The 17,415-nt window shown below is 45.2% G+C and overlaps 2 protein-coding genes across 14 annotated transcripts in view; one reads left to right on the top strand and one right to left on the bottom strand.

Moving 5' to 3' along the window:
• The window catches only part of SGSM2 (small G protein signaling modulator 2), a 46,846-nt gene extending 35,829 nt beyond the window's left edge, over nt 1-11,017 (top strand). For 3 of the 13 annotated variants that reach the window (XM_085521865.1, XM_085521862.1, XM_015881061.3), the window contains 8 exons: nt 1,555-1,752; nt 2,799-3,203; nt 3,810-3,934; nt 5,189-5,271; nt 5,732-5,841; nt 6,797-6,893; nt 7,338-7,505; nt 8,292-11,017. In XM_085521865.1, the coding sequence (XP_085377991.1) occupies nt 1,555-1,752; nt 2,799-3,203; nt 3,810-3,934; nt 5,189-5,271; nt 5,732-5,841; nt 6,797-6,893; nt 7,338-7,505; nt 8,292-8,380 (1,275 nt within the window). In that variant the 3' untranslated portion in view covers nt 8,381-11,017. Of the gene's footprint in view, nt 1-1,527; nt 1,753-2,798; nt 3,204-3,809; nt 3,935-5,188; nt 5,272-5,731; nt 5,842-6,796; nt 6,894-7,337; nt 7,506-8,291 lie in introns of all 13 variants that reach the window. The other 10 variants (XM_032448502.2, XM_032448500.2, XM_032448499.2 and 7 more) reach the window with 5 other exon arrangements.
• A 2,668-nt stretch (nt 11,018-13,685) lies between these two features.
• Nucleotides 13,686-16,669, bottom strand: LOC107322738 (uncharacterized). The gene is made up of 5 exons (XM_015881083.3): nt 16,590-16,669; nt 16,396-16,475; nt 15,205-15,390; nt 14,841-15,115; nt 13,686-14,737 (listed from the first exon to the last, which is right to left on the bottom strand). Exons 1-5 carry the CDS (start codon nt 16,667-16,669, stop codon nt 14,192-14,194), a joined length of 1,167 nt encoding a protein of 388 aa, XP_015736569.2. The 3' UTR covers nt 13,686-14,191.
• Between the last annotated feature and the right edge of the window lie 746 nt (nt 16,670-17,415).

The raw sequence follows: 17,415 nt of genomic DNA, 5'->3' as shown, positions 1-17,415 counted from the left end.
TAGAATAACAAGTTTTGTTTTTTAAATAACTACAATGTTAGCTTTTATTACTGTTTAATATTCTGAAGGCAAAATGCTACTGAAAACATGAGTGACAGGTTAATTTGAAATAACTGCTCTGTCTACAAGGTACTGTGTTTGTCTGCTTGGACTTCAGTTGGAGCTGTCTGAATTGACCAGATGGGAATCAAACCACAGTTCATGGATTTTAGCCCCAGCTTCATAGAGCATATGCATTAATACAGCTAGAACATGAGAGATTTGACAAGAAGAGCTAAATACCTGAGTCAGTTTGAAAAAAGGAATTACCGTAAATGTAGAAAGACATGTTGCAAGGCATAAATAATTGAACTGCAGAATACAGGTTCCTATAGGCAGCTATTTCCCCTGAATTTGTTCCATGCTAGTACAGGGGTGCTTCAAACCTTATCTGAAATTCCTGTGATCTATTCAACATTAGTAATAAGTAATAGCAATAACTGACTCCTCAAAGAAGTGTACTGTTGGATGCTAAATAAAGCATACAGTTGAATCTAAGAGTCTATTAAATGAAAAAGAAGGGAACAGTCAGCACATTTGGGAATCTTTTCACATCCTTAACTGAAATCATCATGGATGATTGATCACCTTTGCCTCCTGATGGTATTTTTGCAGTCCATTGGCATCCAAGAGACTCCGAAGCGTGGCTGTCTTCCAGCCTTCCACTAACAGTTGTATTTGGTGACGTGTGACTGTGCAGCTACCTCAGGTGACAAGAAGCCTGCAGCTCTTGGCATGAATGGTCTGGTAGCCACTGCAACCAGTAGAGCCTGGAGCCAACTCACAACAGTGGTTTCTCTTCAGCTCTTGACAAGTGACAGAATAGCGAAATTACGATGTGTCCCTTAAATTGCTCAAGGGGGATTCTGCCTTTGTTTTTCAGCAGAAGCCAGCAGTGGCAAAGAAAAGTTTTATTACTATGGGAACCAGAGTGGTTGGGTCTGACTATGTGCACTGTACTATGCTATATGGTCAGGGATCTCTACTATTCAGGACTCTGTTCCAGCATGTAATTCTGTGCAAGCCGATGTCAACAAACCTGTGAGCTGGAATTCATTGCAAGAGCTGTGTTAGAGGTGGAACAGATGAGGGGAAAAAAAAAGAAAAAGAAAAAAGGGAAACAGAGATGTTGGGAATAATCCAACTAAAGCCAGCTATTGCTCCATCAGATTGCATCTGACTTGTGTGTGAGGTTTCACATGGAAGTCAGTGACATCTTTAGCTCTTCCCTGAATACTGAAGTGCTGTTGATAGCAGATATGGGTACTTATATTAATCTTTTCTGGCATTTTCAGTGGTAGTTTATTGCCTTCAGTAAATATCCAGCTGTTTTTCCTTTGTAACAACTTACTGTTCCTGTCATTGCATTTTCAAGTGATTTCTGCTCTATCAAGAAGGATTCAGGACCCTTTAAAGCTGTTTGAGATATTACATTTGCATTAGTTCTCCCTTTCTTGCTTCTGTTTGTTTTTAATGCCATCTTTCCAGGAGGACCAGCATTTCAGTATCTATCAGTCTGTCTGTCCACAGGTGGATGAAGAGATTGCTCTCCGATATGAGAAGGTTATGGCTGAGTGGAAGGCTTGTGAGGTCATTGTAAAGCAGCGAGAGAAGGAATCACATTCTGCCACACTGGCCAAGTTTTCTTCAGGCAGCAGCATTGACAGCCATGTCCAACGGCTGATTCACAGGGACTCCACCATCAGCAATGATGTAAGTGTCCCTTCCCAGAACTTGTATGTTGCAGTGTGTGTGTCTGTGGTGGGAGCTAATGTGCACAGCTCACAGATTATCATTCTGGAGCTGCTTAAATCCTATATGGAACTTAAAGCAGTAGTTTCTCCACGATACAGCAAAGAGCAGGTTTGTATTTTGGGTAATCTACGTCTGTTCTTAAGCAGACCCTTTCTAAGGGGCGTTAGGGTTCACCTACTACAGGTTCTTCTCTCAGTTGTGGAATAGCCTTCTAGATCTCTTATTTGTGGGTCTTATTTGTTGTGAATTTTTCAAATTCAGCTTAAGAGCAGAAGACTGCTGCTATTGAAGCATATTTTTGATTCTGTCCTGTACCTGATTGAGAAGTTGAGTGTAATTTTATTTTGGGAGAGGGCATCTTGGTCAATTTAGGTAAAGATGCTAAACAGTAGAAAAGGCAGACTTGAGTTTACACCTTGGAGAATAACCAAGAAAGGGGTTTTTAATTATAGTCATATTGTTGGAAAGGAGAGCAGGTGTGCCTGTGCCAAAAGCATCTCTGGGCATTTGCTACTTACGTAGACCTGAAATAGTTAACTGATACTTATATGTTGAAATAGTGACCTGATAAGTGATTTCACTAAGGCAAGAGAGAATAGGCTGTGAGGTATTTGCATTGCAGCTGAGGCCCAAGATATGTTGGTCCCCTTCAATGATAACTTAGAATGGCCACAAGCTTTTAGAGTTGGTGTTGCAAGTAGTGAGGCTTTACTGCTTTACAAAGGTTTTCTAATTGAAGATTGTGAAAGGGGAGACATCATTTTAGGAGACAGACGCAAGATCATAAATTGATATTATTTTTAGACTTACAGTTTCAGTATAAAGACTGAAGAGTTCAGAACTCTTGCATGTGTGGAAGCTCTATTAATTTTTTATCTTGTTCACAAGAGTAATGAAGTTATTTCACCATTGTGGTTGGAGAGTCATTTGCTATGTTAATGTTCACTTCTCTCTTCTCTTCTGCTTTACCTGAAACTTTTTCCCCTTTCCTCATCCGCCTTAAGGTCTTTATATCTGTAGATGAAACAGATTCAGCAGAACAAGACTCAAAATGTCAAGAAGACCCTACTTTCACTGTGGTATCTGCTGACACACCAGCAGCAGTAGCTGCTGTAGAGCAGCAGTCTGTAGAGTTTGACTCCCCTGACTCTGGGTTGCCATCCTCACGGAACTACTCTGTGGCCTCAGGCATCTTGTCCAGTATTGATGATGGGCAGAGCGTCTCTTTTGAAGATGGGGCTGAGGAAGAGGCCAGCAGTGACATGGAAAAGACTGATCCAGAAATAGCACCTATGCAGAAAGCCAAGTCAGCTGTACTACAGCCTCAGGACTCAGTAGCAGAAGAGCAGCTGTGTTCCCAGGTGGATTATTTAATGGATGTTGCTTCTGTCTGTGCTGCATCTTACACAGTAAGTCACAACTTACATGCAATCACCTCCCTTTTTATGGCAAGCACTTATATTGGATTTCAGATAGGATTTAATATTGTCTCAAACTAGAACTGCAGGTGGCGAGAGGATAACTGAGGAGCTTTGCTAAAGACTCCACCATCTCTATTGGCATCACTGACAGATTAGTAGTTGAGGTTTTGTTTCTGTTTTATTCTTGGAGCTGTTGAACATAACTCTTTGTAAAGAGCACAGGCTTGGGCCACTTATCAGTGAACTTATGTGCATTGTATTTCAGATTTTTAGTTCTTTATGGTAATTGAGTAGTTAGTTCAGTGCTCTCCAAAATCCAAAGTACCATTTTACTTTTTTTGGTTTGTTGATTCTTAGAGTGAATCTGTACCTGGGACTGTTCTAAGCTCGGTCTATCGCCACTGCTGAGGGATGTTCTCCTCCATAGTGCCACTAAGGCAGTCATCAGTTGGAGTCAAGTTGGAGAAAAAAGACATGAACTCTGCTACAGCTCCACGTTCCCTGCTTATCATCGGTCTCTAAATCTGTCTAAAAGTGATATAACAGCCTGCATCTGACTGAACAGCAGATCTAACTTAAACTTTTCTCTTATAGATAGAATTACTGGATGCCGTTGCCTTAAATTTGCACAGAATTGATAAAGATGTCCAGAGATGTGACCGGAATTACTGGTATTTTACTGCTGATAATCTGGAAAAACTCCGCAATGTTATGTGCAGGTAGGACAGCTTGTAAACTGAATTACTTCTCACATGTCTGTCATAAACCATAAAATTAAAAGAACTTGAAAGAAGGAGGAATGGTAAGTTAGAAAGTATAGGTGCAACAGATGGCTTAAGTTGGAAATGCAGACTTGAGAAATCTTGTTTCTACCTTAAGAGGCAGACCCCAGAGCCCATCAGCCACTTTGGACTGTTCCCTCAATGTACTTTGGTTTCCTACTCATGCTGATAATATATCCATGCTGTACCGGGGTTCTATGAAGATGAACGGATGCAGTGTTGAGGGATATCCACTGGAATAGACAAGATGAAGATCTTCAGATCAAACTGTATCAAAGTGTTTGACCACTAAGACCAGCTGGAATGAATAGAAAACCAGTTTCACTAATGGGCATGCAAATTGTCAGGAAGGCTGTTCAACTGAACGTGCTTAAGGCAGAATGTGTCATAGACTTTAACACCTGGAAAAGATAAAGATTCCACTTAGCACAGAATCCACTTAGAATACAAAAAAAACAAACAACACAAAAATAGATGTCACTGTTTTATGATTTTTGGTTATTGGTGTTCCACATCATAACATCATGTAGTGCAGTGGGAGTTAAAGAGTTCGTGCCCCAGTTCTGGGTACTTGGTTCTCAGAAGAGAAGAACAGCTACATAATACATACCCCAGAGGACTTTGTTATTTGTGTCTCCATTCTTTCATTCAGGGGGAAAGATAAATGCCATCCACAAAACACTTTCCCTCCCCTTTTTGATCTCTGCAGTGTGTGAGCTCCCCAGATCGTCTCGCCTCAGCATTAGAGTAAGGCCTTCAGCTTTTGGATACTCTCTCATTATATTTGATTTATTAGCTTCAGTTCCAATTATATTGTATTATGTTGTGCTATCTTGCATTCCAATATCTTATTTAGTAAATTAGCTTGTTTCTTTTCAGATCATTGTCGCTACTTTGCTTTTAGGCCCATCTCTCTACCCTTCCTCCCCTGATGAGATTCCTCTAGTTTTTCATAGCAAAGAGCCTACTGTGAGAGTCCATGTTACAAGAGACAGAAGTACTGTCATTTTTTATTAATGAGTTGGAAAAACTGAATTGTCAGAAAATCACTAAACCTTAACATTGTTTTTGTCGAACATCACAATTTCAAAAGGAGTTGGATCTTACATGCAAGATAAAGTCTTGAGGTGAAGGCATAGCAAGAGGATTTTTTAAAATCCTATTATCTCTTGTGCTTTCTTCTTTCTACAGTTATGTTTGGGAGCACCTAGAAGTTGGTTATGTCCAAGGCATGTGTGACCTCCTGGCTCCTTTGATGGTTATACTTGACAATGGTAGGAAAGGTTTTCTTTTGAAACGTATTGGTATCTTTTGGGAGACCTTGTAATTGCTGTTTTAGAGGCTGTATGTTTTAAGTTAGGCTAGCTTATTAGGAAGAACATACCTAATGCTCTTACCTGCATTTTCAATAGGTGAGGTTGTTTCTGAAATGACAGTCATGAGTATATCAGGGATTCCCTGCTTAATTAACAATTTACAGATTAAATTTTAGTAGATTTTCAAAGCAGCTGTGTTCCTACTTAACCTCAAGCTGTGTTGTTTTGAAGCATAACTAAGAAAAGTGATCCAGATTCAGCTACTTTCTTCCATTTCATCTAAGTACTGACGATGGGGCTAGGGAGCAGCAAGGGGAAAGCCTTTTTTTCTTTTTTGTGCTGTGCATTACTTTGGATCAAGGAAGTCAGAAGACTTGCAACAATTAAGTGTTCTGCATTATATGCATTGTATCTGCAGATCAACTGGCTTACAGCTGCTTCAGCCACCTGATGAAGAGGATGAGCCAAAACTTCCCCAATGGAGGTGCTATGGACACACACTTTGCCAACATGCGGTCTCTAATCCAAGTGAGTCTTTCTGAATCCTATTTAAATGAAGTTGAGATTGTTTCAGAGGCTGAGAACTGCCATGATGCCATTGTGAAGGGCAGGACCTCCACTGATGGGTTCCTAGCCATCTGGTACTTCAGAGCTGGGGAAGATGCTTGTGCACCCCCAAACTGATTTCCTGCTTCTTAGGGGGCAGCAGTTGCTGTGACGATAAAGAGTATGTATTACAGCAGGTCAGTTCAGGTTAACTTGACAGAACAAACTCCTCAAATTTCTGTCTCCGTTACACCAGCTAGACCATGGAACGGCTCACCTCTGTGGTGCAGTCCAGCTCCAGATAAAGTCAGAGAGTTACATCAATATCCATTCCTACATTCCTCTTCCAAAAGCAAATGCTGCTATTTGTGAAAAGCAAAAAAAAGTATTACAGATTTATAGGCCATAGCTGTATTTGTGTTTACACAATATGCTTACTGAATGTTTTATAGTTGCAAGAATTATCTGGATAAGCCATTATTTGGTTTTGTAAGTGGTAATCTAAATATATATATATATATATATATATATATATATATTTATAAAGTGAATGCAGAGATCCAGTTAAAAAAGGGTCAGGATGGAAAACACAAGCAGCAAACAAACACAGCTTCAACATTTTTGTTGAGCAGCAGAAGCAAGACAAGCAAGAGGATGCCATCCTCATTATCCAGCAACCCTTAGGACAGCATCTGTGAGAAATGACTAAATTTGTTCTACGCATTTAAGACATCTATCAGACAGTTGGCAAGTTTGGGCAGCTATACCACTGGCGTTTTACAAGTGCATAATGAAAGGCAGATTTGTGCAAGGTAGCTGCTCAGAATAACTATAGAATCAGGTGATAGAGAGCAGCACAAAATTTCACCAGCCTCTAACACCTCTGGACTTGGCTACTTTCAGACAAGATACCAACATCTGATGTTTTACATGTTAGATTCTAGACTCGGAGCTTTTTGAACTGATGCATCAGAACGGGGATTACACTCACTTTTACTTCTGCTATCGCTGGTTCCTGCTTGACTTTAAAAGAGGTAATAATGTTTTATGCCTATGGAGTTGTGCAAAACTGGACAGACCTATGTCTGGCTGTAGCAAAATGTTTTTACGAGGGGCAGCTCAGTAGCTCTTGAACTCTGCTGAGTGATGTACTTTGTGTACTAGAAGGACCTCTGCTATGCATTTAGATTCACAACCTGTCATGGAGCCCTAACAACAGCAAATGGGCCCACCTGTGCTATCACATGGGTACTTTTGGGGATTAAGTCACACCACTACATCTGTGCTCTTTTTTAATTTTCACTTGCCATACTTGCACTAATAAAGGAACTGGCTGGAGGAGAAAGGGAGAGGGAAAAGGAGTCATCATCATGTACATTTATTTTCTTTATACGGCCTGAAAGACATCACAGTGGGGGGTGGGGAGAAATGGTCAATTTGAATAATCAGATGCTCTTGTAATGTTTATTCCCATTCAGAATTGTTGTACGAGGATGTATTTACAGTGTGGGAAGTAATTTGGGCAGCAAAGCACATCTCTTCAGAACATTTTGTCCTTTTCATTGCCTTAGCACTTGTGGAAGTTTACCGAGAGATTATCCGTGATAACAACATGGACTTCACTGATATCATCAAGTTTTTTAATGGTAAGAGACGTATTTCAAGAAAGATGTTGCAATAAACAGCAACTATCCACAGTCTGCTGCTTCTCCCTTCCTCTGACAAACCATCTGCAGTTGTTCACTGTCCTTGCTGTCCCTGTTCATTTTAAGCTGAGAATCTCTCACCTCTTCAGTCACATTGCTTTCCATGTGTGTGAAGAGCTCAGATTTTCACGTACTTGCTGAAGATCCGACCTGCCCCACAAACAGCAGCGCCTCAGTTTTCCTAAAAACAAACTGAGCAACAAAAATCACATGTATTATGATCTATCAGGAGCTGCTATCACTTCCTGATTTTACTTTTAGTAGGGACCTCTGCATGGGGAACTACTTAGACACATTGCTCCAGGTAAAAGAAGCTGTTCTTAAATGTGTTATCATTTGCAGAGGGTCCTGCAGAAGTCCTTTCCTGGAGGGACATCTTTTGATCAAGTTTGTTCTGGTCCTGCAGCTTTATGGCTTTTAGAGTCCAGGAGGGCTGCTCCTAGGCATGGGTTGGTAGTGACCTCCCATTCCTGTTCCGTGAACTGTGATTTTTTTGCAGCATGAGAACTAACACCTGAAGGATCAGATCCTAATGCCAGGACCTGTGGCACAAAGGGATTCATTCACTTACTTGTCTTTAATTTTAAAAACCTAGACCACTGCCAATACTTTTGTTCTGGTGTTATGTTACGCTAATTAATCAGTGCTAACATGACAACAATATCAATGCTAGAAAAGAAATGTTCCTGCTGTGGACAGTTAAAAATGCTTGTCTGTGTCTTTTAGAAATGGCAGAACATCACAATGCCCAGGAAATACTGAGGATAGCAAGAGACCTTGTCTACAAAGTGCAGACATTGATTGAAAATAAGTGATAACGAGCAGACCGTCATGGGCTGTGCTGTGAGCTACTGGATGGAGCATTTCTTGCACTGTAACTTCAAAATGGTGTTTTAATTGCATCTTCCATGTAATGTAATAAATAACCAGATTTGTAATACTTTTAAAAATGAACTTTTCCTTCACCAAATAGGGTTTGTGTTTGATAGTCCTTGTTACACTCAACTTTGTATTTCAGAACAGAAACTTTTTGCATTCTTTTATTTCCCTCTCTCTCTAGAAGACTGTCTGCTTACATAACTGAGATTTAAAAAGGGGGTATTTGACATATTAGAACATTTATATTCTGACTTTACTGGCACATTTTGTGCTCTGCCAGAATTTTTCAGGAGGTAAGGCCTGATCCAATACTGAAGTGGGGCAAGCTTCAACTTGAACTTTTGTGGGCTCAGTTCACAGTCTTGAACATGGAAGAGAAATGCACATGTAGATGCTGTTGCTAAAACATTCATACTTACATTCAGAATATTTAGCAAGTAAAATAAGATTAACACCTGGGAGAATAGCCTTACAGTAAGTAACATGGTTTAGATGAGCAGTGAAGATCTGGCAATGCTGGCTAGAGTCACTGGTTAGCCGTTGCTGCCTAGCTCATGCTGTTGAGTGTTCATGGCCTACATATGCCACAAACTTGCCCTTGTTTTACTTTGCAAATTTACTTGGCAAGTACTCCCAGATGACAAATCTGCCTAAGATAGTTCAGGTTAACACAGTTTAAGCATATAGAAACAGTTTCCTTACTCATGTTTGCAAATCCCACGCTCTTTGCATCTGTGCAGAGTCCCATAAAGTTCAGATCCTACTTACAGAGCAGACACTGCACAGCCTTCTGGGAGGACTTCCCTCAGGATCCTGCAAACACAAACCAGGCATTTATTAACTCAAGCAAGTCTTGGTACTTGCCCGATTAAGCAGTTTAAATTGTTGCACAGGATCCATTTTGCTGTCACGTTGTGCTGGTTTGTAGAGCCGTCCTTGCACACACCATGACAGTTCTGTGCCTCTTCCTTTTGTGCTTGGCTGCATGCTTTCAGAAACATCTATTTTAACCCATCTTCTGTAGAGAGCAAAAGTGACTTATAGTTAGCTGGGGCTCAGCGATAGAGCTGTCTGTTGCTATCCCAGCACTTCATCACACTATATAAAATTTATCACCTATATTCCTACTGCTTTCCCAGCATGTGTTGTTTTTAAGTGTATCTTTGTGTCAGCTAGCGAGAGGAAGGGAGCAGCTTTTTACTAATGGGATTAACTGTAGATTTCAGGATTGGTGTGACCTGCACTCCCAGAAAACTCAGTGACTGGGTGTCTGCATTTCAAGGACTCCTCCCTTTGCTACTGAACCTCAGCGATAAAGTTTGAAGTATTTTTCTTTTCAAAACCATGCAGAGCAGGCTGGGTTACAAAGCTTTGTTTCCATTGAGCCTCCCAAAAGCAGCTGTCAACTCAGATGAGCTTCTAAAATCAGATTGTAGCAAAGCAGGCAGAGGGAACCAAATTACTCTGTCCAAAGCCTTCAGTGCTGGCTGGTAGCTCCCTCCTGGTACCACACAGGTAGTGAGCAGCTTCTCTTGCTTTTGCAATAGATGCGTAACGCCTTTGGGTCCTAATGAGCTGAGCATGACTTGCACAAGCAAGAGCAAGATTTGATTCTAAAAGTGTCATCTGTGCTTAGTTCTCTATGATTGAAGTAAAATAAAAACAACAAGCAGTATTCCAGAAGGAGGTATTAAAAAATAATAATAAAAAGCAGCATGCTTTTTTTATTCAATAACTGAGCTGCTAAAGCAGTCTCTGAATGTTAGATGGGAGGGTAAAGCAACAACACCAGTTTGTCCCTACCCTCATTTTCCTGCTCATGGGTGTCACTCAGGTGCTGAGCCAGACTGTGACACCAGCTGTGCAGGCAGCGCCGTGTGGGTCCCCCCTCACTGCAGCAGAACAAACCTGCAGCTCTGCATGCTCCATAGTGCCACAGTCACAGTGCAGGAATGAGAACGGATGAGCCTACAGAACTCTGAAAAAAGGTGCAGAGGAGGAGGAGGGTTAGAAGGAGACCCCCCGCACTGTGCTAACAGTGCTAAAATAGTAACAGTGGGAATGACAGGAGGAGGGAGGCTGTGATTGATACGCTGTACTCCTCACCCACCACACGTCCAATGGTTAGGATGTGCTCAGGATGAGAAGCCAAGAAGTTGTACTGCAGCCTGTGCACACTCTGACCTCACCATCGCTTACAGCTGCACACCACACTAACCATAGGGCAGAGCATGGCTGCTGGAAGGCCTGAAAGCGCTTCAGTTTGTGTCTGCCTGTTGTCTGAAGAGTGAAGTATTAACAAAAACTATGAGCAAAAAAGCTCTCCAATATACAGAGCCTGAGGAGGTGATGTAAGAAATAAAACTGCACTATTTTTCTTTGTCGGGAATGTACTATACAAATCTATTTAAAAAAATACTCTGCAAAATTTGTTGTATTTGCTATAATGTTCCGTCTAATAGTATTTTATGAATATTGTGTATTAACTTATTTTTGTCAAGAGCAAACTATTCTCTTTATTGCTCAGTTCCATTTCAGTGTAACATATAAATAAATACTTACTGTCAAGGCAATCTATGGAGATCTTCGGAAACAATTCTCAGCCCTGAAGGTACCTTCAGAGACAGAGCAGGAGCTGTGAGGCTGTCTGGAAAGAGGGGTGGGGGGGGGGTGCATAATTAATGTTTCTACGATGAATACAGAAAGGCTTTGCACTGAGCACTATTTCTGAAGTAAATAGGTCACTGCTGAGCAGACTGATCATGGTCCTGACGTGACCTCCAGCACAGATGTCAGCTACACACAGAGCCCAGCACACGCTGAGCCTGCACCAGCACAGCCCTGGGGGAGTGTGGATAGAAGTAAGGCCTATGACAGGTGCTAAAAAATACAAGTTCCAGCCTACAGTGTAGGGCCTGATCGTGCTGCAGCTAGCATTAAAAAAAAAACTAACAGCACAGCTGAGCTTCCAGGATAGATCCTCCTCCATCACTCCCTGTTTGTCCTCCAAAGCCTCCAGCAGACTCCTCCTGCAGTTCCTGTCCTGGAGCAGTGACTCCCTCTCCCCAACCTTGCTGCCTTGCTGCTCATCTGCTGCCATCAGGTTTTGCAGAGATCGCTCTTCCACGCGTTCAGGCAGCCCTCATCTGTGTTTCTGCTGGAGGTTCCCGAGGAGCAAAGGAGAGTTTTCCCAATCCATGACTGTCAGAATCCAGAAGTACCAACACCCCTCTGTGCTGCAGTGTGTGCAGCAGCCCCTCAGCCATCACTCGCGATTGTTGGAGCTGTTAATCATGTATTTATCCTTATTCAAGAGCATAAGCTCTTTATGAAATGTATCTGGGGACACGTTGGCTTAAATGATCTTCCAGTGCTTGTGCCCTTCACCTTCATCTTGGTTTTTTTTGCTTTCTTTTCAGCGCGGCCTTCTTTAGTACCAGCATCCCCCTCCCGCACCCCATGCACTCTTCTTTCCCACAAGCTCTCAGAAGCTTCTGAGCTGAATATTCTGACTCAGCCGTCCCCCAAAGCTGCAGAGTCCCCACAGCAGCAGGAATTCATTTCACAACACGCAGCATCCCAGTGAAGTTTCACCACACTGAAATTCTCACTGCTGCCCACTGCCAGCAGGAAAAAAACCACATAAAAAGCAAATCATCTCCCCTGCTTTCTGCTCCCTTTCCTGTAACCCAGCCTCAGCCCGAGCAGCTCGGTTAGGTTTCGTGTGCTGTCTCCAGTCTACCACTCACTTTGCCAAACAGCAACTTGGGCCCTCACAGTTCACTGTCACATCTCACAGCAGCCTATTAAATCAGCCCCAGGTCTGCCTTCCGCCTTCAGAAGCTCTACCCTGTCTAGAAATGCTGTACAGTTTCAGAAGCAAAATTAAGACACAAGCAAAAATCCCAAAGTGATAAAACAGCAAAACTTCCTTCAGCTCCCAAAGGCCCTGTAACACCACAGCCTGCAGCAGGAACACCTCCCTAGCACCACAGCCACCTTTGGATGAGCTGCCTGGCACAGCTGGGCTCCCTCAGCTTCACTTCCTTCCCATAGGCTCCATGCAAATCCCATTGTATTTCATTTTGCAGCCCAAAAAGCTATTGTTTCCCTTTTCAGAATGTTTTAGTTGTATCTACTGTCAGGTCTGACCAGAGAACCAGTTCTAAGCACTGAGATGATCTCCACCGACTCCTAAAAGAGCAGGGAAAGCTGAAGGCACAGCTGCAGCAATTACACAACTGAGTTTGTTTTAGCAGCCCAGTCCCAGCTGGGGACAAAGCACACCTAACCCCCTGCTGGAGCACTGTGCTGTGACCTGGCTCAGTTCATGTTTGTAAGGTGGAATGATACAAAGACGGTAACAGATATTCAGAAAGTTACTTATGAGGAAAAACTCACCAATAGGGATGCCTTCATTGGGAAATGCTGCAGCAATCTCCACCAGGGAGCAATCTCAAAGAGAAGTCGCCTTAGTGGTGGTCAGCCCTTAAATGAGGTCTAGAGGAGGTGGAGTCAAGCTCCACGCCTTCCAGGAGCACAGCTGAATTACCTTCACCTGTGCTCCCACAGCTGACCCGACACTCACCTCAGCTGATTAATCAGAGGTTCAGGCTGTGATTACCAATTTCCAAACTCAAGGGACCCAGGAGGCTTTTCTCAAAACCTCTGACATTCAACTTTGTGATCTGCAGAAGAGAGCATTCAGATCTGAGTTAGGTGAAGCACATTTAGCCAGGCTGCATTTCCAGTTCCTCATTTCACAGGCATGGATGCTGCAGATCCCCCCTCCCAGAGCATGCCCAGGAGCACCCCCAGTCCCACCAATGGTGCATGGCACCATCGCCGGCCGCCAAAGCCTCACTTGGCACACGCAGTCACAGCACTGATGGCATTGTTGGCCAGCCTTCCCCATTCAATAGACCTGGGCTCAGTCTGGGGGCGGCTCAGGAGCTGATGACAACAGCACGTTTGGAGAGAAAGATCAGAGAGAAACAGTCTGTGTGACCAGACAGTGCCAAAGGAAGGGCAACATCTGCGTGGAAAGTGTGAGGGTGAAGCACAGATCCTGGGTCAGACTGCAGCCCATTTATTTCATTTTTTGTTTTATTTCAGGCAAGTGCTCATTACATGGATATCATTCATGTTGGATACCCAGATTCTACAGCATTCATGTAACACAGCTGAATAGTAAAAATACAATATTACAAAGTTCGTTTTTTCACACAACAGATGTACCCAAATGTACAAAAGTCTTTACAGCTTTTCAGTATTTCCTGTCTCAATACACTGATGGAGCAGTGATGGTCCTCGCCATAAGCACAGGCACATTTGCCCGCTGTGGCTGCTGACCCTTTTCTGGCTTTCCTGAGGTGCAGTGCAGCGAAAAGAGGATTGTGGGACTCTGAATCAGTGAGGAGCGTTGGATGTGATTCTGCACTTACAGCCGGTATCGACACTGCAACGTCTGTAATGCAAAGAACTCGGCAGGGCTGGAGGTAAACGGCCAAAGGCTGAGGATGAACCACGACAGAGCAGGGATTCCGTCAGCACGGAGTGCTGGCAGTGGGGCCGGGAGTGCTCCGTGCTTTGCTGCCGTCCCCAGCTGGCAAAACGCCGAGGCCTGTCCTCAGCCTGAAGCAAATGAGTGTCGGTGCATTCCATTAACACTGCACTTCTTACTCCATGAAGAGACTCTCCATTGGATCTGACTCAATGTGTGTCTGCAGGTATCGGTTCAGCTTTCCCTACCAAAGTGCAGAGAGCTGCGCGACTGATGGCGGCTCTGACTGCTCGCCCCGCACGGACAGAGCCGACAGAGCAGGAAACACAGAACGCAGGGACAGAACACAGAACAGGGGAGCGACTGGCACTGCGCAGCCAACAGAGCGCGGCCAGCAGCGCCTTGCTCCTGCAGGACTCATCTGCGCTCTGAGCATCAAGGAACGGGTCAAACAAACGGGCTCGTTCTGTTCTACAGCAGAACCACGCGGTGCCCCGACGGGGCGAAACGGCGTCCTATGGGTGGCGCGGACAGCGGCCTCCGGCACTGACAGCACGCAGCGCTCTGCAACTAAACTGCAAAGAACCTGTAACGCCTCCTGCAAGCGGCGCCCTGCGGGACGGGCTGCCGGCAGCGCCGCCGCTGGCCCCGAACATCGCGTCCTGCGGAGCTGCGTCCGAGCTGCGCTGCGGTCACTCAGGTGCGGGATTATCGCCTTCAGGCTCCATGTATCGGGAAGACGCCTCGGCTCGTTACACAGCGGGTTTCCCTCAACGTGGAAGAGCTGCTCCTAACCGAGATGTGCAACGAAAAGAGAATAAACCAGAGTCCTGCAGCCGGTTTCCAAACGCTCGCACGTTGGGGGACGCAGCTGCACAGTTTTCCCAACTTACGGGGTCAGCAGAACCGCCGCTCACGGGAGGGGAAACGGCAGCGCAGCCACCGCGCGTCCCCGCCGCGCACAGCCCGTCCCGCTCAGCCCGTCCCGCACATCCCGGCCCGCTCAGCCCGTCCCGCTCAGCGGCTGCGGTTCCTCCGGGCGGTACTTTGCCGCTCCGCGCCGTACGCGCCGATCCCGCCCGATCAGACACGTTCCCTCGGGCTGCGCTCAGCCCTCCCCCCTCCCGCACACAACCCGGCTCTTCCCGCAGCCGGACCCGCTCCACGCCTCGTAACGCGGCCGTTCACTCTGACGCACGTCTGTCCGAGCTCACGGCTGTCGGCCCGTCTCACGTCCTCTCCCCGTCGTTCCCGTACCCAGAGCGCTGCTCTCGGTTAGAACCGAACCGATGCTGTTGCGGTCCCGGCCCCGCGCGCTCCGTGTGCAGAACGCGACGCTCCCCGCACCGCCCGGGGCCGGCAGCAACGGGAGATAACGGGAGAGCAACGCGGCGTGCGGGGACGGCCGGAGATTCAGAGCTGTTCGGGAGAAACCCCCGTTCTCTATTTAACGTGGCACGGTTACCAGTAACTAAGATTATTCAACAACAGAAGAGATTTCTTGTAAACTTCGTATTTATTGTTTGGGTTTTTTTGTTTTGTTTTGTTTTCTTATGGTTTTTTTTTTTTTCTTTTTTCTTTTTTTTTTTTTTTGTGGGGCAGGGGGGGGTTGGGGGGAGGGGACAAATGAGATCTTCTGAATCCCCAAGTGTACACATATATTTATTTGTATATCGCTTTCTCCATAGGGAAAACACATATATCAAAGGAGGAGAGACATTTCTAAAGTGCCCCTTGTTATACAGTACCGAACATTTCTAAGAGCATCAGCACAAATCTGCAGTTTCTGAGCAGAAATGGCAGCCGTGGGGGAGGGGCTGCGCCTCGTCGTGTCCCCACAGAACAGAAGTTGGCCAGCTTTAAAACAGAGCAAAACAAAGGAAGGCTTCTCGCAGCCACGGAGAAGGCAAAGAAGAGCAGCGCCGGCCGCGACATCAGCACGAGAGAGAGACTTGGTGCGGGAAAAGGAGAGAGCGCAGCAGAGCAGAGCAAAGGGACACGGCACGGCGGGGGGAGGGAGGAAGGCAGCGGGACCACGGGGTAAAGGCCGTTCATAACCCACCAGAAAGCTCATCTGTCCGAATCAAAGAGAACAGGAACCCTTCTCTCAATCTACACAATTTAGTATGGCTGTGCCACTGCCAGTGAGCACATCAGCTCCCTGCAACAAGAAGCCGATGGAATTAAGGTGGGAGTGAAGGTTTTCAATACAAGAAGTAAGCCGTCATGCAGAACTGCATGTAACAAGAGCAGGAGAATGGTGCGTGCTGCTCCTGTGCCTCCCTGCCAACACCTGCAGAATGGGATCCACCTCCAGGCACTGAAGGGGCTTCTCCTGGTTCTCCTTTGCTGTTGTGCTCACAGCAGCCACGCGCTGCTGAGTTCCCAATCTGGGCTTTTCCTCCTTCAAAAGCTCAGCCACTGCTGGCCAGCAATGAAGCTTCCTACCTCCATTCTGTTGCTTTGCATGGCTCTGAGAGTTGGAACTGCAAAGAATGGCAGAGGCTGCTTCCTCCTCCTCCAAACAGCTGCAGAAGACAAAGCCATGCCCAAGAAAGGAGACAACCCTGTTACAAGTGTTCATTTTCCAGTATTCTCTGTGAAGAGACTGTCCGGTATCTAACGACCACCTCTAGAAATACCAGCGGAAGGTCCAACCAACACACAGAACACGGCTCTCTTGGCCAAGCACCTGAATGTACAAGGCAGACAGGAAAGACATGGTGACTCATTTCCATGCAGCATTAATGGTGCTCTGGAAGAGAGAAAGAACAACCTATTGAAACATGATTGAGATAAGGAAATCATAAAGATTCAGTCCTTCTGCCGTAGGAACTGTGCTAACAGCACAGAGAAGAGCTTCCTTGACTTGAGGATGCAAGAAAACAAACAAAAAACCAACAGTATTAACTACTGAGCAACTCAGGGCTTAATAAATACAGATTTGATGCAATTCTCAGCCACATCTACTCAGAAGGCACAACCACACTTATTTCTGTACGTAGTAATGCCAGCTGCCTCCAGCAGTTTCAGCAATAGCACGGGCAGTACAGAACTGACAAGATTTTTTCATCATACCCCTGCCACCAGGTACAGCACCCATAGCCAGGCCAAAGTCCTGCTGGAGCCTACAGGCGTGCTGGGCACTACAGACCAAGTTTTCCTATGGAAGATCTCAGCACAGAACAGTTGGCTGGCTGGCACACTGAAGCGGTCTCATGCTGCTGAAGCCTGTCTTATCTCCTCCTCTGAATGGGTGTCATTTCCAACGCGGGTTGGATGCTGGCAGGGAGCGTCCCCTCATGCTGCCTCAAGAACGTCCACTGGCTACAGTGGGGATTGTACCTGCATTGAGGACTGCAGGGCTTTTGTTTTTAGAAAGAGGAAGATGGAGAAGAGATCATTAAGAGTAGTACTACATGCAAAATGGTGCAAGGAACAGAAAGATCTTTACCAGTAGTGCTATAG

The sequence above is a fragment of the Coturnix japonica genome, chromosome 22 (assembly GCF_054131305.1).
Source record: "Coturnix japonica strain WE chromosome 22, WE-NBRP24, whole genome shotgun sequence".
NCBI lineage: Eukaryota > Metazoa > Chordata > Aves > Galliformes > Phasianidae > Coturnix > Coturnix japonica.
Note: the sequence above shows the minus strand (reverse complement) of the source record. Positions and strands in the feature narration are given on the sequence as shown.